Source organism: Pleurodeles waltl, chromosome 10 (genome assembly GCF_031143425.1).
Source record: "Pleurodeles waltl isolate 20211129_DDA chromosome 10, aPleWal1.hap1.20221129, whole genome shotgun sequence".
Classification (NCBI taxonomy): domain Eukaryota; kingdom Metazoa; phylum Chordata; class Amphibia; order Caudata; family Salamandridae; genus Pleurodeles; species Pleurodeles waltl.
Genome location: NC_090449.1, coordinates 483,144,878 through 483,166,722, shown reverse-complemented (window position 1 = coordinate 483,166,722; position 21,845 = coordinate 483,144,878). Strand labels below are relative to the sequence as shown.

The 21,845-nt window shown below is 48.4% G+C and overlaps 1 protein-coding gene across 3 annotated transcripts in view; it reads right to left on the bottom strand.

Annotated features, from left to right (window-relative positions):
* LOC138260777 (uncharacterized) overlaps window positions 1-21,845 on the bottom strand; it is a 252,241-nt gene that overhangs the window by 123,123 nt on the left and 107,273 nt on the right. For all 3 annotated transcript variants that reach the window (XM_069209228.1, XM_069209227.1, XM_069209226.1), the window contains one exon: window positions 3,560-3,613. In XM_069209228.1, coding sequence (XP_069065329.1) covers window positions 3,560-3,613 — 54 coding nt within the window. The remainder of the gene's footprint in view (window positions 1-3,559; window positions 3,614-21,845) is intronic.

Here is a 21,845-nt window from a genome sequence, read left to right as displayed (position 1 = left end):
TCCTCACAGGCAACCAGTTCAACATGTACACGTTTTTCTGAGGTAAGCATTGACATGGTGCAATCACTTTCTTCACTTCCACTTATCACTGATGCGGAAGAACTGTTTGACGATTTAGAAGAAGATCAACTTTGTTTAGTATCTATTTGCTTCAACTGATTTCGCTGCTTGGCCTTGTGGTCGCACGTCGAATGTTGGTTCTGGAATGTTCTGACGGCTTTTTTGTCTTTGTGCCATGACTCACTCACTTTTTCTTTTGCTCTGCACATCGTCACGAAACCACAGTCTTTACATATCTGACCAATGACAGGACACTTTTCTTTGTATGGAAACACAAATCCACACCTAGAACACAACTTCTTTTTGCATGTAGCATCACTTTGTGTACTTCATTCTTTTGTTTTGAATTGCTTTTCACACTCATGACTGACTTGCTCTGGGCACCTCCGGCCTCGATGTCAGCAGCTTGTCTCTCAGCATGTTCTTTCGTTCTGGGAGCCATCAACACTCACCTCGACTAAGAGTTTCTCTCAGCATTCATTGTCTTAATGAATAGGACTAGCATCCATTGATCACTCTAAGACTCGTGGCTTCTTCATCATGTAATTCATTGAACTTACAATGTTTGATAAGCAAGTGAAACCTTTTCACAATTTAATCGATTGTTTTGCCAACTTTTTGATGTTCTTGGCTGAAAACATATTGTTCATAGTACTGGATTAAACTTGAGATTCAACATTCTTAATTTGAAGGTGTGTGACTTTGTCAATTCTTGGCATCTTCCTGATGATTTCTTTCACACCATCACCAGCAAGATTTTTGAGATATTTGATCATCTTTCTATTATCAGCCTCTTTGAGTGCATCTATGAAATCTTCAAATGTCTCTATCTATGCAGTCTATCTATTGACAATATTTTGCTTTTTGACAGTGTAGAATGGTGGTGGTGGTTTGAGGAAGGCAACAACATTGTATACCAGTGTGAAACTTACTAATGTTGGGATTGGAGCTTTCCCCAGCCTCTTTGCTTGGAAATCAGGTTCAGTTCCATTTATGCCCCGGCCCTGGCCTTGGGAGGGGCAGGCCTTGGGATCGGCCTTGATGAGATTCATTGGCAGAACACCCTTCTGCCAAATTTCTCGCCAATGTCGATCTGGACAGCTCATTTAGCACACTACCGTGCAATGTTCTTGGGGCCAGTGTCGGTCATGATGCAACAACTCTCTTCAGCGGTCTCAGTAAGTCATTTACTCTATGCTTTTTTGCTTTCTTTTGCATTGTCTTTCACCTGGCTGAGCTCTACCATGAAGCACTAATTGGTATCTGATAATTGTCTTTAACTGCTTTGTAAACCTGGTTGAATCTGCCTTCCATGTAAACACTCCATATACCGTATAACTTTAGTATGCGTGCCAGCGCTGTACCTTTTTGTAGAATCTTGGCTGCAGTTTTTTTTTTATCAACAATGCGTAGAAGTTTCCATGAAGCTCTTTCTATTCACATGCTTCACTTCAGCTGGAGTTGCGCTTTGACTTCACATACACCAACCGTCAACTTGGCACTTCAACTAAGGCACACGTGGTACACAAGAGCAGTTTGCTTGGACCAAGGCAAACTCTCTAGGAGAGCACTTTCTTCTTAGGGTTACTTAGTCAGTTTCTCATCGCCAGTTGAAGCATCTTCCCCAGCCTGACACTTGCCGAGTTACTAGGCCACACAAGAAGCTGTTGATCACACGTCTTTATTCCTCTGAGTGTACAAACAAATTCCAACAATCTAAGGCAAGCTTTCATTAGATTCTATTCTAGTGATTACGTTATACTGATACAGAGTCCATGGGGAGCCAGACAGGTTCTGTTCTAAATCATGGAAGACACTATACATATCAGCTAGAAGGGGTGTTGGGAGCTCACTGCGGCACATCCCAGCACAGTTCACCCCTTGGCTCTATTCTCTCTACAGTAAAATTTGAAGTAAGGGCTAATTGTGAACTGCATTTACCATAATGCAAAGGGGCGAGCTGTGCTGGGATGTAAGGTAGTTTGCTTTAACCCCGTGCCCCCGGTTAAAAGGCCCCCTTGAGCCAACAAGCTGACGAGCTTTAGAGATGCATCTGTGTTCCTGTGAGTGGCACTTGACCTGTGAAGACTTAGAGTGCATTTCCAGAAACCCCAGATTAAATTTCTTTGCTCTCTACTGATGAAGGATGAAATTCAGAAATGTATGCATGTGTCTAGAGATATACAGCACTACCTGCACCAACTGTGGCAAAACAAAAGCAGTAAAATTTGAAGAATGTGCTAATTGTGCACCACATTTATCATTATGCTAAGGGGCGAACTGTGCTGGGATGTGAGGCAGTGTGCTTCTAACCCCCTTGTACATATTGGCTATGCTGTATATTTTCATGACTCTTGATTCTGCCCCTTGTAGGTCTTAGCAGTTTCTTTCACCTCTTCTGAGGCTGGTCCTGGCCCTCTTCTCCCAAAGAGCAGCAGCAGCTTCATTCAGGCTGATCTTTTGGTGCTAGGCAGTGTCTTAGCCTCCAGGAAAACCTCATAAAAGAAGGGTGTCTCTCTCAGCTCGAGCTGCAGAGCTTCCTGTCAAGAGCTAAACAAGTACAAACGACCAGCTGAGAGCGGCAGTACGTACAGGAAAGCAATCTTTTGAATTGATCTCCTTCGCCAACTAGAGTAGATTGAATCCCTTCGCTGGAATTTTCATAGGTGTCCTGCATTGGAATGAGAAATGAATCTCAAGGCCGAAAGCCAGACATCATGGCCAGAGCAGTGCTTTGCTCGAATAGCACTCAAAAAGATTATTTGCCAGTGTTGTTGCTGGGCAGATGTTTTCATTGGGTATCTTTGTAGCGCAGAGAAGAGCAAATGTTGAAACTCTAATTCACTCTCCTAGGCACAAGCGCTAGTATCTGATTCATGGACACTTTGAGAGTCTGTTGTCTCTCGTTTTAACCATGGCGTACTTGGCAAACTTAACTGCTGGAAAGGAAGCTGCTATGGTGGTGCTTCCTTCACGCCAGTACGATCCCCGCATGGCATGCAGGGATCTCTGAATATGGCGGGTGGCCTTTTGACAAGGTGGCGGAGGTCATGACCTCTTTCCCCCTGAGGTGCGGAAGTTTGCGTGCCTGGGCTTAAATAAAGACACAGATTTTACTGTCACCGATCTAAAAAATAAATAAGCATGCCCAGTGTCGACTTGAAACTATTTTTCATCCTTGTATGGGTTCCACAAATGAATTTCAAAATACAATATTTCAACAAGGTTAGCTGCCCGATACTGATGTAAACGTTTTTTTTTATGACACAGTTGTAATATTTCGACTTGATCAATTCTAAGCTATGGTGTTGTTTTATTTACTGCTCATAGGTTATTCAGTTAAGCGAATTAAGGGTCATTTGGATTGTATGTTGTTCTCTTTAAATGTTCGCCTTTACCCAAATAGTGCCACCCTCGCTCATTCAGGATTTAGAGCCATTAAATCTCAGTGACTGACACACACAATACATTGTAGTTCTGTTTTATTCAGTGTTATTACCTGAAGGAGCTGGTCAAACGTGGGCAGATACTTTATGACGTGTGATTCAGAAATCTGTAAAAGGAACAAAACTGTTAACTTAAAAAAATAATAAGGTGGTTTTATCTGGCGCAGTGATTTTTGTGAATCCAAGACATTGTGTATTATTTTAATATAAATAAACATTCTCAACCAGGATAAACCCCATTCCAATGAACCCAGTGAACTATGACATCTCTACAAATACAATATATCCAAGATATTTAATAAAAGTGCTTCAGCCACAACTAAGTAAAAATGAACCCAAAGAAGCCTGCCAGTTGGCTCAACAAAATCCGAAAAAGGTCAAACGTTCCCAGCAGAGGGGAAACATTAAAATTCTAATCTCTCTCCCAACTCTTGCCCCACAGAAGGAAACAAATGAAAAAAATCGCTTTTAAGTCAAATTTCTCATTTTTCTGTTCCAAATAACAGATTGCTATGAATAAACGCAGAGAGTTTCAAAATTATTCATGACCAGTCACAATTGTCCAACAATCCTCCACCCAACATTCCGAGCTGAGTGGCAGAGCTAAACACTTCTTCCAAAACATTCATGCAATCAGGAAAGGTACTGATTGACTCTTTCCCAACCAGAATCTTAGCCCCATCCCCTAACGGTGAAAATACCTTCTGTGCCATCATTGGCTTTTATCTGATGTCGCAATTTAACGTGAAATAGCCACTAAGGCATTTTCCTTCTTTTCTGCCACTTTAACTCACTCCCTACTCAAGGAACTTGCTGTACTCGCTCCTTTCCTGGTGCCTTTAAAGTGGGATATGTTTGTCCTTTTATAAAACTCTTATTACTGACCCTGACAATCTCAATAAGAGGCTACCTCTCCTGGCTAAATCTATAGAGAAAACCTATCTACTCAGTTGTAGAAACTTGCAGCACAAAACCATTTATTTGGATTGTACCAATCTGGAGTTTGACTAGACCAATACAATTATATTTCTTTCCGCTGTAAGAATCTTTGCAAACAAAAACATAGAAAGCAAATAAAATGTGGGAAGCCATACATACCAACAATTCAAAAACACCTACAACATGGTACCAACAGATAATGGTAGGCGGAAATTACGAATGCCAGGTATGACAGTCACAAGCAAATCATATGTAAAAATCCAAGCACAAATCCTTTATAATCAATTAGAAACAGAACCTGTACAGCATGGGAGTGTGACCATGTTTTTCATATGCAAAATGGCTATGACGAGCGCTCCAAGCCGCGTCAATGTATTTGTAACTGCAAAAGTGACAGCAGCAATAGCTATACAATTAGCGGTGGGTCATAAATGCTAAATTTCTGATCATTCATCATAACTGTCTCTAGCCACTTCTTTCTATTGCTAATAATAATGTGCTCATTGCCACTGCAATAGACACAGCTTCAGGACAGCAGTCCTCTAGCTCTCATCTTTAATATATTTGGTAAGGAGGAGAACGCCTAAATGTTCAGCGCAAAAGGTTTGTATAAGGTAGGTCAGTCATGTCCAGCTACAGCCCTCTGGCTGGTAAATCTTTATTCTGCACGTTAGCGGGCCACACACCTGGCAATGATCCTTCCTACCCACTGCCATTTCACACATTCCCCATCTGTGATGTTTTAACTGTAATCTCATTACTAGACGTAATGGCTTCCAGCGAGTGCCATTGTTTGGGCATTTCTCTATCTCGGGCTGTCCACAGTACAGAAGGACCACATAGATCTTCAGCAGATCTGTAATAGTTTCCCTAATTGCATCCAAGGGTGGCGAACTCCACAACTGCAGCCAATATGCAATATGCCTCTACTCAGGCTTGCATTGAATCTCCATTAATCTCAATTTTGATGAAAGAGGGAGGGTGTATGGTCTTTCAAAGTGAAACAAACGTTCCCTTCTCCCAAACACTGGTTTGCCGTCACTGCCAAAGTCTGACGCAGTACAATGCTGAAGACTTCACTTGGGCCCTGTACTATTACAGCCTGAATCCTAGCTGATAACCATAGTTTGTTGTGCGTAAACAAATTCCTGAAAGTGAAGACCAATGTAATTAGAAACCTCCATGCTCAAAATCATTGTTGACTCCTTAAGGTTGTTGGGCGAAGGCAACACTACTTGCAAGTACTCGTGGACCTGTCACAGCATTCAATTCTATCATCCGTAACAGCCTTTTCAAACCTTTATGAAACAGAGTGGGCATTCAGAGTATGGTACTGAATGGTTAAAAAATATATCAGTTTATTTTTTTGCATTAAAATAGGCAATCCCTTATCAGTGTTCACAGCTGTTCTGTTTGGACTACCACAAGGATCTATAATTGCACCTTACTATTTAACTTGTATTCTGACCATTTGGTGAGATTGTCTCCAAAGCAAGTTCATCACTTTATGGGTGATACACTGTTTCTCAAGACCAATGACACTGACTTTCTAGTCCTGTGCCCATCCGACATCAGCTCATGGAAGTCCCTGACAGAATTTATCTGAATCCTCAATAGACTGTGGGGGTCCTTTAGGGTTTGGCAGAGGGCTTGGCCTGTTGCAAATCAGTCAGTCTCCCACTCCACCCAACCAGCTAGTTTACCATCCCATGTAGACTTGGGGAACTGCTAAATGATTGTCGGTGCCACTTCAGTTGACTCAGCAGGCAGTCAGTCATTGGAGGTCGCCATCCACTACAGGGCCACCACCTTTAGTCAACCAGAACTCCCCTCCCTCACATTGCTTAGACGCTCAGATGTATCAGTCTTTATCTTCAAATAAAAGAACTTGCTTAAAGCACCAGAATCCAAAAGAAGCTTCTCCTAAACACCACATCTTTCACATCTTTCACACCTAAACATGACTTTAAATCCACCATCTAGGCTCTCGTGATATAACTGGACTAAGTCTGGCCTGACCTCTCTCAAAGGCCTCCTAAACTCAGCTGCCAGGCTGTTTACCAAAACAAGTAAATTTGACATAATCAACCCGCTTTGAAGACCCTCAAATTTTTAACACTTGAATCTTGCCCCACTTATAAAACAGACTTCCACACATTCAAGGCTTTACCTTTAAACCTTCACACTGGCAGTATATAACACAAGACCTTACAGCAAAACCAGAACCCGAAGAAGCACATGAACATAACTTTTCAGCATTTCACAGTAAATGTTCACCCTCTAATGCCCTTACTCAGAAATGCACCTAGAGGTTGGAATGCCCTACACATTCTCAGAAGCATTGCCCCTCACAGTAATTCATCAAATTTAAACTAAAGGAGAAGGTACTGAACTTTGCTCAATATCTCACACTATCTTTCTTGGTCTGTTCAAACCATACCCAGTGTCACATCTTCTATGATCCACTAGTATAGCTTGACTTGCCCTTCGTCATACTCTGTCTGAAGACAGGCTGCCAATTCTGTGGCACAATGTAATTATTATGTTGGCCCACTACCACATCTCCTATGAGAACTGTCATGTCTTCTTTGGCCGAGTGGCATAACTTCAGTTAAGTGAGGCTGCCAATTCTATGGCCATTGTTAGATCTTCTCTGCATGTAAGTTGCCAGTTCTATTGCTTCTTTCGCCTATGCCTTGTATGGCCCACTGTCATAGGTTCTATGGCCTATTGTTATATCTCCTCTGAAGATGTACTAGTGGTTCTATGGCCCACCATCATATCGTCATATCTTCTTTGAAGGGTGACTGTTTGCACTGAAACCCATCCTTTAATCCTGAGGTATTGACCGTATGAGTTGCTGGCTTTTCCACATTGATTTACACCATTCGCTGACGCTCGACACAGACCGCATAACTTTCAAGCAATAGCACATAATGATTCAATTTATTAGACTAATTGATTATTACTACTTTCAATCTCTTGCAACAAATACACTTATTTGGTGTCCTTACACTAAATAAATAAATACAGAGGTCGAAATGCCATTGAAACTACTATAAACACTCAGCGACAGATTTAGAGTTTGGTGAACAGATTACTACATCATAAATATGGCAGATATTTCTTCTGCCTTACGGCACTTGTAATGGGAGGTTCCTTCTCAATGCTAAATCTGATTCAAGATGAGCACCGGCAGAACCACATAAAAACCTGGATGTCCTGAGCAGTACGCCTGCCCCGCTGGCAAGAGAGACATCCAGCCTATATACTGATAAGCCAGTACCAGTTGTAACAATGTAATTACAACGATAATGCCACCTGGAGGCCTAGGAAAGAATACTATATACGGCATGGGGCTCTCAGAGGTTTTTTAAGATGTGTAGACAAATGCACCTCTCACCCGTCTAACTCCTCTGAATTCTCCTTCTGTTGAACTGCATAGACACCGTGTGCTCTACACCAGAGGTACAGTGCAACATATTTCACTTTTGGGGCTTCTTGTAGCTCTAATCTACATTCACTGGCCTGGAATATTCCTTTATGTGACAACTGTAACTGACCTATTTTATTTTTTTAACTTAAGAGAGAATGCACACTCGCATACTTTCTGGTGCATGGACGCATGCCCTCCTCAATCTCGATTTCATGCACATCTGTATTTGTCTATACTAAATGACAGCATCCAGCATTTTACAAAGAATTAACTGCTACATATCCTGCCAAACTTTACAGGGACTGTACATCTTGCTTCACCTGCCTCTAGTGAACAATGAACAGTAACCAAATCTAAAAGCAAAGAGAGCAAAGAAACCAGGGAATCTAAATAAACCAAATCCAGCCTGAAACACAAAAAGGTGGATCTGTTGCTTCCTGATTCACCAATCAAACCAAAATCTGATTCTGCGGTATATATGGAACTTATCATACAAAGATTATGGGCACTTCACAATTTGGCTCAAGAAACCAAAAGTAACACAGACGTAATGCATCATGAGCTCCAGGTCCTCCGAAACGACTTAAAAGACCTGGCAGTTAAGATTACAGAAGCTGACTCTAAAATCAGCATGCTGGAGGTCTCAAATATTTCTGCGTAGAAACAATCAAGAATGGCAGATCAAAAAAATGTGTTATCTAAATATGTGGCCGAACGGAAGACTGAAATCCTAGAGGTAACCTGAGGTAACCTGAGGATTTTTGGTCTACCTGAAAAAGCAGAATGTGATGCTAATTAATCTGCTGAATTCTTCGAATCTTGAATACCCCAATCTTTGTGCCTCATCTTTGAGAAATATTTCCAGATTGAAATGGCACATAGAATCCCATCAGGCAAACCTATGAAAACCTTGAGTAACACTCTAAAATCTCCAAAGACAATGACCTTCAAATCAAATGAAATCAAATCAATGTTCACAAAATGCAGCTACTCACTCGTAAGGGTCTCAAAGCACTGAGAGGGTTTGTCCTCTGAGCTTCAGTTGAAGAGCCAGGTTTTAAGTCCTTCCTGAACTGATGCAGGAATTGTGACTGCCTGATGTGCAGGGGCAGGGTGTTTGAGCTCTTTGCCGCGAGGAAGGTGAAGACCCTTCCACTAGCCAAGGTCTTCCGTATGTGGGTAAGGTGGCTAGTGCTTGTTGAGCAGAGTGGAGAGGTCTGGTGGGGGAGTAGAAGGTGATGTGGTGGTTGAGGTAGGCGGATCCTAAGTCGTGGAGGGCCTTGTGTGCGTGTATGAGGCGTTTAAAGTTAATCCTTTTCTCGATAGAAAGCCAGTGGAGGTTGCTCAGGTGATTGTAGATGTATTCACGAGAGGGAATGTCCAGGATGAGTCAGGCTGAGGAGATCTGTATGGCCTGTAATTTCTTCAGGTTCTCCTGGATGGTGCCGGCGTAGAGGGTGTTGCCATAGTCGAGTCTGCTGGTAACCACAGCATGGGTCACGTTTCTGCAGCAATCCTTTGGGATCCATTTGTAGATTTTCCGGAGCAGTCAGAGAGTGTGAAAACTGGAGTATGCAACTGAGTTGACTTGGCAGGTCATGGTGAGCAATGTGTCCAGGATGATGTTAAGGCTGCATGCGTGGTCTGTAGGGGTGGGGGGTGCAGAGGGTGGATGGCCACCAGGAGTCATTCCAGGCTGATGTGGAGGATGATGATCTCGGTCTTGTCAGAGGTTACCTCGAGGCAGCTATCCTTCATCCGGGTGGTGATGGCTTCCATCCTGTTGTGGAAATTCTTATTGGCAGCTGTGGGGTTTTCATCAGAGAGATGATCAGTTGGGTGTCATCGGTGTTCAGCCCTTGGTTTTTGACGATGGATGCGAGCGGGCCATGTAGATGTTGAAGAGTGTGGGGCTCAGGGAGGAGCCCTGTGGAACTCTGCTGTTCACCTCAGTAGGTTCTGACAGGAAAGACAGGAGTCTGACTCTCTGGGTTCTGCCAGTCAGGAAGAAGCATATTCATTGTAGAGCCTTGCCGCGGATGGCGGCTGCGGTGAGTCTAGAGCAGAGGGTGAGGTGTGAAACCATGTCAAAGGCAGCCGATACGGCCAGAAAGATGAGGGCTGCTTTATGGCCACAGTTGAGGAGTGAGCAGATGTCATCTGTGGCAGCGGGGAGGGTGGTCTCCGTGCTGTGGTTGCTCCTGAACCCTGATTGGGAGATGTCTGGCATGATGTTGTGATGTAGGTGTTGTTTTTTTTTTAAACAATGTGGTGAGGGCAGAGGTCCAGAGGGGCTCCGTAGCGGATGCTGCTCATGATGGTGTGGGTGAGATGGCTGGTCTTTGCATAGCAGTTTGTAGTTGCTGGGGGTGTGGATGGCAATGTCCTATCCAGGCGCTGTGTTTGTCCATGTCTCAGTGAGAAAGGTGATGTCTGGGCAGATGGAGTCTAAAAGGTCCTAGAGTTCTACGGCATGCTTGTGGAGGGATCGAACATTGAGGAGGATGCAGCTAGGGTGGTCTGGGTTGGTGTTTGGTGGTTCAGTGGTGGGAGGGTCCATAGCTTGGTGTAGGGTGAGAGTGCGGTGGTAGTAGAGGCAGGAGAACCTTCCATGGATGTTTCTGGGTGATGCGAAATGGCAGGCTGCGGAGCGTCCTGTGTTCAGCGCATGGAGGGCCTCATAGTTGTAGCCATGGAAGGTTGGAACTCCAGGGTTCGTGGCCCTGGGCACGGTCTAAGTGCGGACAGATGCAGACGGGCTTGCCTTTGGTGCGGCAGCACAGTGGCCGCCATTAAGAAGAGTAGGGAGGCGGGAAGTACGGTCAGCTGAGCGACAGGAGGTTGGGAAAGCACTTCACAGAAGGGAGGGTTTGGGGCTGCAGGGGCAGCAGCGGCAGGGAACGGAGCACAGGGAGAGTGAAAGGCTGAAAGGAGAGGGAAAGAGACAAGAATGAAAAGAAAGGAAAACATAAATAAAGATGACAGAAAAAATAGCAAAAAGAAAGGAGACAGCAGATACTGAAACTCAGGTGGCCACTAGGCCACCAGTGACTAGGCGCAGGCAGAAGCCTGTGGGTGCAGGTGGGCCCCAATCTGAGAGTCATGCGGACTCCCAGTTCGCTCACAGCAGAGGCAGCAGCAGCAGCAAACAGGTGGAGCTGCACAGAGGTGGTGCAGGCGGGAGCCTGCGGGTGGAGGTGGGTCTTGAATTGAGAGTCAGGCAGGCTCTCCGTTCACTCGCAGCAGAGACAGCAGCAGCAACAAACAGGTGGAGCTGCACAGAGGAGGGTGAACAGACGCTGACCAGGAGGTCAGAGGAGCCGCTGTCTCATTGCGAAGCGGCCACCACTATGAAGAGGAGTGAGGCGGGAGGGTCTGGTCAGCTGGGAGGCAGGAGGGTGGAAAAGTGCTTCGCAGGAGGGAGAAAGCTGGGCTGCAAGGGCAGCAGCAGGGAACGGGGTGCGGGGAGAGTGAAAGGTTGAAAGGAGAGAGAAAGAGACAAGAATGAAAAGAAAGGAAAAAATAATTAAAGATGACAGAAAAAATAGTAAAAAGAAAAGACACAGCATATACTTACACTCAGATGGCCACTAGGCCACCAGGGATGAGGCGCAGGCGGGAGCCTGCAGGTGGAGATGGGCCTTGAATTGAGAGTCAGACAGGCTATCAGTTCACTCGCAGCAGAGGCACAAGCAACAGCAAACAGGTGGAGCTGTACAGAGGAGGGCAAACAGACACTGACCAGGAGGTCAGAGGAGTGACTGTCTCATTGCGCAGTGGCCACCACTATGAGGAGGAGGGAGGCGGGGGTTCTGGTCAGCTAAGAGATAGGAGGGTGGGAAAGTGCTGCGTGGGCAGGAGGGGTTGGGGCTGCAAGGGCAGCAGCGGCAGGGGAACGAAGCGCAGGGAGAGTGAAAGGTTGAAAAGAGAGAGAAAGAGACAAGAATGAAAAGAAAGGAAAAAATAAAAATGACAGAAAAAATATCAAAAAGAGAAAAGACAGCAGATACTTACAATCAGATGGCTACTAAGTCACCAGGGATGAGGTGCAGGCAGGAGCCTGCGGGTGGAGGTGGACCTCGAGCTGAGAGTCAGGCAGGCTCTCAGTTCGCTCGCAGCAGAGGCAGCAGCAGCAAACATGTGGACCTGCACAGCACAGTGCGAACAGAGGCAGGGGGGCATCAGGGAACAAAGTGCGGGGAAAGTGAAAGTCTGAAAAGAGAGAGAAAGAGCCAAGAATGAAAAGAAAGGAAAAAATAAATAAAGATGACAGAAAACAATAACAGAAAGAGAACAGACATAGGCCCTCATTACAACCGTGGCGGTAAAAGCTGCCTACCGCCATGCGGTCGGCCGCCAGCATACCGTGTCCGCGACGGTATTCCACTCCGGGTATTATGACCCACACATAGAATACCACCCCTATACAGACACCCACACAAGTCTGCCACACCAAAAGTCAGTGATAAACTGGCGATAGCAAAACCCACACCGTTACTCCAACAGGAATATGCCTACAGTATCACAACCCATGAATCAACGCAGTGGTCTTTCAACCATAGTAAACCACTGGTGGTACACACCGCCGCGCTCAAAATACACACACATTTACAAAACATCACCACATTGGACAATTCAAACTACACACACCTAACACACATACACATACACATACTACACCCACACATTCACACCACTATAAAGCACACACACATAATACCCACAACCCCTTACAACGTAAAAAAAGATAGTTAACTGAGAGAGACAAGCCAGGAGCACCCACCCCATCAGAGACACAGAACACCATCACCCATACACCATTCACACACATCACAGCATACACCACACATCATCCCACACATCGCCCCACACATCCTCACACATATCACTCACACCACATCCATGACACCCCAAAGACACCCCAGGTTTTCTGAGGAGGAGCTAAGGGTTATGGTGGAGGAAATCATCCATGTAGAGCCACAGCTATTCGGATCACCTGTGCAGCAGACGTCTATTGAAAGGAAGATGGAGCTATGGTGGAGGATCGTGGACAGGGTCAACGTCGTGGGACAGCACCTAAGAATCAGGGATGACATCAGGAAGAGGTGGAACAACCTACAGGGGAAGGTGTGTTCCGTGGTATCAAGATACCAGATTGCTGTACCCCCACCTCCTCCCCCACAACTAACAACATGGGAGGAGCAAGTCTTGGCGATCATGCATCCTGAGGGTCTCGCAGAAGTAGCAGGAGGACTGGATTCTGGTAAGTCAAATCTTAACTACCTTATCCCCCTACCCTACCTGCATGCCATCACATACTCCTACCCCTACCCTCACCCCCATCACTCCAACACCTCACATATACCCCACTAGTGCAACCCACCAATCCCAATACCAAGCCCTGCATGCAACAACAATGCATGGACACCCATCACAGACCTGCATGGACAGCCATCACCCCAGCATGCCCAATAGAGAGACTCACCCAGCCCACAAAATCACCACTCACACAAGACCAAGCCGACAGGGAAATTACAATCATCCCGGGAAACACACCCATGCACAAGATGGCACACGAAGATATATAAACAATGCATTTGCATTCCAACAGGACCCCTCCCCAAAGTCCCCGGAGAGGAGGTGCCAGCTACATCCAGTCCCTCCCCCAAAAGAGGCCCACAGTGATTACAGCAGCTCTGCACGCCTGGATCAGCATGAACAACCTGGCCCATCAGGGACCTCTGGGCAGTTGGTTACCCTGGCACAGTCCCAAACCACCACAGAGCTTCCCCCTTCAGAAACACCAGCACAGCACCCACCCAGCGGGCTCATGCCACTGACCCCAGAACACGTCAATCAGCAGTGTGTCCACCACTACAGGGACCCCAGGCAACCCCACAAACACAGGACGATCAGGGACCCTGGGTCAGTAGCAGTGGGCACACTGTTCAGGGGACAGAGGCACACGACAACAGGGAAGCTGGGAGGACTGCTGTGCGACAGTCCCAGGGAAACCACTCTCCATGAGGCACTCTCAAACATCCTGGGAGCATACCATCATTCCCAGGAGACCAAGGGCCAGGTACTGGCCACGTTGCAGGAGACCCAGGAGCTGCAGGAGGGAAAGTACCTGGGGATCAGGGAGGGCTTGACCAAAATCTACACCATCCTGGTCACCATTGCAGGGGTGCTGGCTGACATGGGCAAGACCATGAGGGAGTGGCACAACAAAGGGTGCCTGACACTAGCCAAACCGAGGAACAGCCTTCCACCTCCGCCGGCGCTAGTGGACAGGAGGCCCCGCCACAGGACCAAAAGGCCATCAGCACCCCACCCCCTTCAGAAGAAACACCCCTCAAACGCTCCCTGCGATCCATGCAGAAGACAGAGAACATTGCCAAGACACCCACCAGGAAATAGGACTCTCCTTATAGTCACCCTTCTGTCCCACTCAGTTCCCCTGCCCACATTGAACTGCCACTGCTCCCCTTTCTTTGCCCCCTTGGACAATGCACCTGTGATACCAAGAGACTGGACTCTACCATGGACTTTCCTCCACCTTCACCCCAGCCCATTGCACATACCCCTATACTTATTAGCAACTAAATAAATACCCTTGAAACAAATACCAAACTGGAGTCAGTGTAATGAATCTCAAATTTATTAGTACAGCATTCTCAAAGCATTGCAACATATATGTGCAGTGAAATTCACTACAGGATGGCCTTTGGTGGGCATCAGTACATATAGCAGGAGACAGAATGGGGCATACAGATCTGAAAATAGAGACTCCAAAAGGAACCTTCAGTGGCAATAGACATAGGGTAGGAGGCTGCCATGTACAATGTCCAACAGATTACTGAAATGTTAAGTGGAGTTACAGTCTCTTACCTGTGTGTCACTGGAAGTACTGCTGTATTATGTTTGTTCTGTTGTCAATATCTTCTTCCTCTGCCTCCTCTTCATCACTGTCCACAGGCTCCACCGCTGCCACAAGACCATCTCCAGGCTCATCTTCCTGCAGAAAAGGCACCTGGCGTCTCAAGGCCAGGTTGTGCAACATACAGCATGCCACGATGATCTGGCACACCTTCTTGGGTGAGTAGTACAGGGATCCACCAGTCAGCTGGAGGCACCTGAAACTGGCCTTCAATAGGCCGAAGGTTCTCTCAATTATCCTCCTTGTACGCCCATGTGCCTCATTGTAATGTTCCTCTGTCCTTGTCCTGGGATTCCTCACTGGCGTCAGTAGTAATGAAGGTTGGGGTATCCAGAGTCACCTGTAAATATTGAGGGACAACTGTTAAACACACTAACTCTTAAGGACAACCCCATACCCAGACACCTACTTATACTGGGTGGGGACCTTGGGCTCACCTATTAGCCACAGCCGGTGCCTCTGGAGTTGTCCCATCACATATGGGATGCTGCCATTCCTCAAAATATAGGCGTCATGCACAGAGCCAGGATATTTGGCATTCACATGACAGATGTACTGGTCCGCCAAACACACCATCTGCACATTCATCGAGTGATAGCTTTTTCTATTCCTGGGAGAAATGCCACATGTGTATCATTAATGGCACCTATGATGTTGAGGATATGTCCCAGGGCATAAAAGTCAGCTTTCACTGTGGCCAATTCATCCACCTGGGGGAACACGATGTAGCTGCGCATGTGTTTCAGCAGGGCAGACAACACTCTGGTCAACACGATGGAGATCATTGGCTGAGACATCCCTGATGCCATGGCCACTGTAGTTTGAAAGGACCCACTTGCCAGGAAATGGAGCACTGACAGGACCTGCATAGAAGGGGGGATTCCTGTGGGCTGGCAGATAGCTGACATCAGGTCTGGCTCCAATTGGGCACACAGTTCTTGGATTGTGGGACAATCAAGCATGTATGTGATGATAATGTGTCTGTCCTCCATTGTCGACAGGTCCACCAGGGGTCTGTACACTGGAGGATGCCGCCATCTCATAATCTGCCTCAGAGGTTGTAGCCTATGGAGGAGAACGGTGAGCAAAGGGTCATATTTCCACATAGATTGCATTAATATTGCTGAATTTATGTCACAGAAGCAGTATGTGAAGTCGAGAGTCAGATGATGTGCCAATGTCTGCTGTGACGCAGTTAGGTGCCATGCCATGTGCCCACCTGAAATGGCAGCTGCTTGACCTGTGAGGAGGGGCAAGTCGAAATGAGGTAAGTGCGCTGGCGTTGTGCATCGTCGCAGTAGGCGGTCGATGACTGCCGCGCAACTGCGCATTGGTTATCATTGGGCCCTATGGGTTCCAGGAGCCAATGGCGATGTACGCCGGCGGTGACGGTACGCACAGCTGTAGACGTCACCGCCATTTTCTATCTCTTCACTTACTTGCTACCTGACCTTCAACAGGAGAGGACCTACACTGCAAGTGCTGCTGTGACCTGAGTCTAGATTGACAATGGCTCATGTGTCTGGGGAATGGGCCCCTGCCTTCACTGCAGAGCAGTAGGAGAAACTGGTGAATGGGGTCCTACCCCAGTACACATTACTTTACGGTGCTCCAGACAAACAGGTGAGTACACTGTGAGCATGATGTGTGGGCAATGCAAGTTTGGAGTGGTGTGGATGTAAGCCACATGTTGGGGGGTGCTGATGCGTCTTGGCCTGAGTGCTGCATGAGAGGTGGTAAGTGTATGCGTTTAAGGGCATGGGTGGGAACTGGTGGGCAATGGGTGTGGAGGTCCGGACGTTTGAGTGATTTCCTTTTCTGCTGTCTTTTTCCTCCAGGTCAGCGGCCACCAGAAAAAGGGTATTTGGCGTGCCATCGCCAAGGAGGTGCGGACCCTGGGAGTCTATCACAGGCGGAGCACCCACTGCTGCAAGAGATGGGAGGACCTGCACCGCTGGACCAAGAAAACGGTGGAGGCCCAGCTGGGGCGGGCCTCCCAACATGGAAGGGGTGCCCGTCGCACCATGACCCCCCTGATGTTCCGCATCCCGGTGGTGGCCTTTCCAGAGTTGGATGGGCGCTTAAGGGCGACACAGCAGCCACAAGGGGGTGACTACAGATTCAGAAAGCTGACTTTGCGTGCTTTATGAGGTAGCTGGGTGGGGGATGGGGGCTGTGGGTGCCCCTGGGCCGGGGCCATCATGGCAGGATAGGTCCCTTGTGTGCAGGCTCTGGCGCACTCCTACCCCAATGGTGTAAGTGGCCATCTACTACTGGGCAGGGTCCTGTGGGTGTCAGGTGTGCGGATGCTGGCATTAGGAATTGTACACCATGGGCTGGTGACTATCTTAGTGACTGGTTGGGCATGGCCTAGTGCATAGGGCAGCTCACTGTGTGTTGTGTACGCCAACTGTAGTGGTGCTGCTGGCATAGACCAAGCGAATCCTCTGTCTCTTCCCCCCTTTTTGTTTTGTCGCCCTGTCCTTGTGTGCATTAGCTTCATCTGGCGGAGTAGCAGAGGCACTGGCGATGGAGGGAGCTGCATCCCACATGGGCATGGAGCTCGAATCCACCGAGGGTGAAGGCACCATTGGGACGGAGGGCGAAGGTAGCACCACGACGGGGACAGGAGGGGAGACCACTGACATCGACTCCTCCTCAGATGGTAGCTCCCTGGCAGTGGCGGACTCCTCTGTGCCCACCCCAACAACAGATACAACCACCACCACCCCTACTAGCACCGCGCTCCCAGCAGCCCCTCAACGTGTTTCCCGTTCCCGCTCACCCAGGCGGGTGGCCATCTCATGTGCCCCAGGCACCTCAGGCCCTGCCCCAGTCAGCCCTGCTGCCCTCAGTGAGGAGGCTATTGACCTCCTGAGATCCCATTCTGTTGGGCAGTCAACCATACTGAATGCCATCCAGGGTCTAGCAGGGCATTTGCAACAAACAAATGCATACCTGGAGGGAATTCACTCTGGCATGGCGGCCCAACAGAGAGCATTTCAGGCTCTGGCCTCAACACTGATGGCAGCCATTGTCCCTGTGTCCAGCCTCCCCCCTCCAACTCCCACTACCCAGACCCAGTCCTCTCTACCTCAGCCTATCCCCAGCACAACTTCAGACCAGCATGCACCCAAATCACCACACAAAAGTGGCTGAGGCAAACATAAGCACCACTCTTCATCTCACAGGCACTCACACAAGCACCATGCCCATGCAAACACACCAACATCCACTGCCTCCACTGTGCCCCCTGCTCCTCCTCCTTCTCCTCCTCCACCTCCCTCCCAGTATTGTTTTCACTCACACCTGCATGCACTACATCTTCATCCACTACTTCCATCACTAGCACGCCTATCACTACACGCCCCTCACTGACAGTCACCACCCCCACAACCATGCACACATCCCCTGTGTCCTCTCCCAGTGTGTCTGTGACGCCTCCTCCCAGAGAACACAAACGCAAGCACCCACCCACCCAACAGCCATCCACCTCACAACAGCATCCAACCCATGCACCTTCACCAAAACTCAGCAGACGTACACCTCCTACAACCACTCCCTCTTCCTCCACTCCGACACCCTCTCCATCTTCCCATCCCAGTGTGTCTAAAAAACTTTTCCTGGCTAATGTTTACCTCTTCCCTCCCCCTCTCCCGTCCTTCCCCTCGGGTAGGGTGTCCAGATCCCAGGCTAGCACCTCAGCCACCAAGTCGGCATCCGCTGTGGTACCTGCAAGTCCCAGAGGATCAAAGGGGGCCCCCATAAGGGCAGCCAGTGTGCCACTGACCACTGCTAAGGACCAACCCATCCTGCCACCTGCCAAGGTGAAGAAGGGGCCAGCATGCAGCACGGTCAAGAAGTACGACCCACCCAGCAAGGCCTCCTCCAAAACTCAAGCTGCCAGTGCCACGGTCCCAGCAGCATCAGCCAAGGTGGAGAAGGGGAAGAAAACCCAAGGCAAGCCACTTCAGGCCACGGAGGCTCAGGTGAGGGACTAGTGCCCATCATCAGTACTAACAGCCCTGCAACCTGTATCTCGGAAAGTACCGCCGCGGGCACCGCCACCTCCCCCGCCACCTGCACTGCCCTCTGCACCGCCGCTGCCACACCAACTGTGAGCATCATCCCTAGTGGGCAGCCATCTGAGGCTGCAGGAGATGGCCTGGTGTCTCCCTCCACCACTACCAGCACCTGCACCACAGCCAGCACCAGCAGCATCCCCGCCACAGACCCCGCTGCAAACACCGCCACCTGGGCCACTACAACTGTGAGCAGCATCATCCCCAGTGGCCAGGCGTCCAGGGCTGCAGGAGACTGCCAGGTATCGTCCCACCACCACTTGAAGCACCCCCACCAGCACCGGCAACACCACCAGCTTGCAGCCTTAGTCACCGCAGGATGGAGTTTGGCTCTGCCTCCATGGGGTATCATGCTACATGTTCCCTGCAAATCTCGTGCCTCAGACACCCAGGTGAGGGAATGTGAACTGCCACACCCAAAGTGCAGCTTCACTGGGCACCATGCCCCCTCCAGAACCAGTGGAGAAAGAAATCCACTCACCCTATCCTTGGCAGGATGGAGCACACTGGGCACCATGCCCCCTCCAGAACCAGTGGAGAAAGGCATCCACTCACGCTATCCTTGGCAGGATGTAGCACACTGGGCACACATTCCTCTCCAGAACCAGTGGAGAAAGGCATCCACTCACCTTATCCTTGGCAGTATGGAGCACACTGGGCACACAGCCCCCTCCAGAAACAGTGGAAAAAGCCATCCAGTACAGAGACTGTGGCTTTGCAGTCCCCAGGACCAAGCAGTGGGCAAACCACCCACTTGAGAGACTGTGGCTTTGCACTCCCTAGGAGCAAGCAGGGGTCAAACCACCCATTTTAGAGACTGTGGCTTTGCACTCCTCAGGAGCAAGCAGTGGGCAAACCACCCACTTGAAAGATTGTGACTTTGCACTCCCAAGGACCAAGCAGTGGGCAAACCACCTACTTGAGAGACTGTGGCTTTGCACTCCCCAGGAGCAAGCAGTGGGCAAACCACCCACTTGAGAGACTGTGGCCTTGCACTCCCCAGGACCAAGCAGTGGGCAAACCACCCACTTAAGAGACTGTGGCTTTGCACTCCCCAGGACATCGCTGTGAGCAAACCACCCACTTGAGAGACTGTGGCCTTGCACTCCCCAGGACCAAGCAGTGGACAAACCACCCATTTGGGAGTCTGTGGCTTTGCACTCCCCAGGAGCAAGCAGTGGGCAAACCACCTACTTGAGAAACTGTGGCCTTGCACTCCTCAGGACCAAGCAGTGGGCAAAGCACCCACTTGAGAGACTGTGGCTTTCAACTCCCCAGGACATCGCTGGTGGCAAACCACCCACTTGAGAGACTGTGGCCTTGCACTCCCCAGGACCAAGCAGTGGGTAAACCACCCACTAATGAAACTGTGGCTTTGCACTCACCAGGACATCACTGTGGGCATGTAGCCCCCTCCAGGACTGGTATCATCTTCCGGCTGAGGTGCCCCCTCCTTCCCCGTCCCCCTGAGGTGCCTGTGTGTTTTTGACCTGATGCCCATGCAGTGTTCTCTCCGTTTTGAGGCAGGAGTCACGTGTGGGCTTTGCCCATGATTTTTTGGCCCAGTGGGCCATGGACATTTGCAAAAGACAGTGTACGACCTTCTGTACATATTGTAAATATTTGTATATACTGTTTTTCTAAACGTTTACTATGTCTGCCTATTTCTAATATATCACTGTTTGGACTCTATTCCTTTTGTCCTTGCATTTTTCCAGGGGGTTACGGGGTGTAACTGTAATGTTGATGCATGTTTTTGTGTTTATGGTGTTGTGAGTGACGGTGGGGGTGGCGGTGTTGCATGTTGAGTATGCGTGTCATTCTCTTTTTCCTCCCCCCGTCCTCTGTGTGCCAGGTTCAGTACTCACCGTGGTCGCCGCCGCCACTTTTGATATCCGTTGTGTATGAGAAGATACACCAGCATGGGAAGGACCTGCAGCTCGGGCTCCATGGCGTCCTGGTTCTTTGTTTCTTGTCGAGAGGTGAGTGGATTCCTTTCAAAGTCCTGTTTCCACCAAGCTTTTGATGTTGTTGGTACCGCTCCAGAAAAGCTGGCAGATTGGTGGGTTGTGATAGGGTGGGCGGTACTTTGTCTTCCGCATGTCTGTTGGCGGTTACCGCCGCGGTGTTTGTTGCTACCGCCATGGCGGTCGGTGTGTTAAAGTGGCTGTCTATGTGGACGGGTTCTGCCATGGTAGTGATTCCATTTTTTTACCGCCGGTCTGTTGGAGGTATTACCGCTGCTTTAACACCGACCGCCAGGGTTGTAATGAGGGCCATAGTCTGACCTTCAAACCAATGATTGCATCTCGCTGGGTTTATACTGGCACACATGAGGAAGCCAAAACACATGCAATGAAATGGCACAAGGTTCGTGATCATGCAAGATTACTCAAAAGAGATAGCCTCCTGACAGAAAGGCTGTTTGGCACTTCATCAAATGTTGGGGATCTCTCCATCCCATTCTTGTTTATTGGCCCAGTCAAATAACAAAATGTCTATAAAGGGAAGCTGATGATTTTCTCTGAACCAACTGACTTAGAATCTTTTATTTATACTTCTGTTCAGTCAGAAATTATATTTGAAGAAATTATTTTCCTAGGGATCTCTTTTGTCACTGACATATTGTTCATTTCACTGTTACCATTTATGGGATAGCTAAATTCTTGTTGTGCACTCCTTCTCCTCAGACAACTGGGTTCTACCTGGCTTCATTTATTATTGGTAACATAGCACCTTATTCTTGTAGGGTTAGATTCACTGATTGATTCATTATGGTGGAATCTGGGTTGTAACTCCTCTGACCACTTTCTCCTTTCACCCTCCTGGACCGATTCCATTTATAGTATGCTCAGTATACTCAAAGATGTACCCCACCACTCTTCACATCAAATGTACCCGTCCCATGAATTCCCTAGGACAGATATCATCACCAACACTTT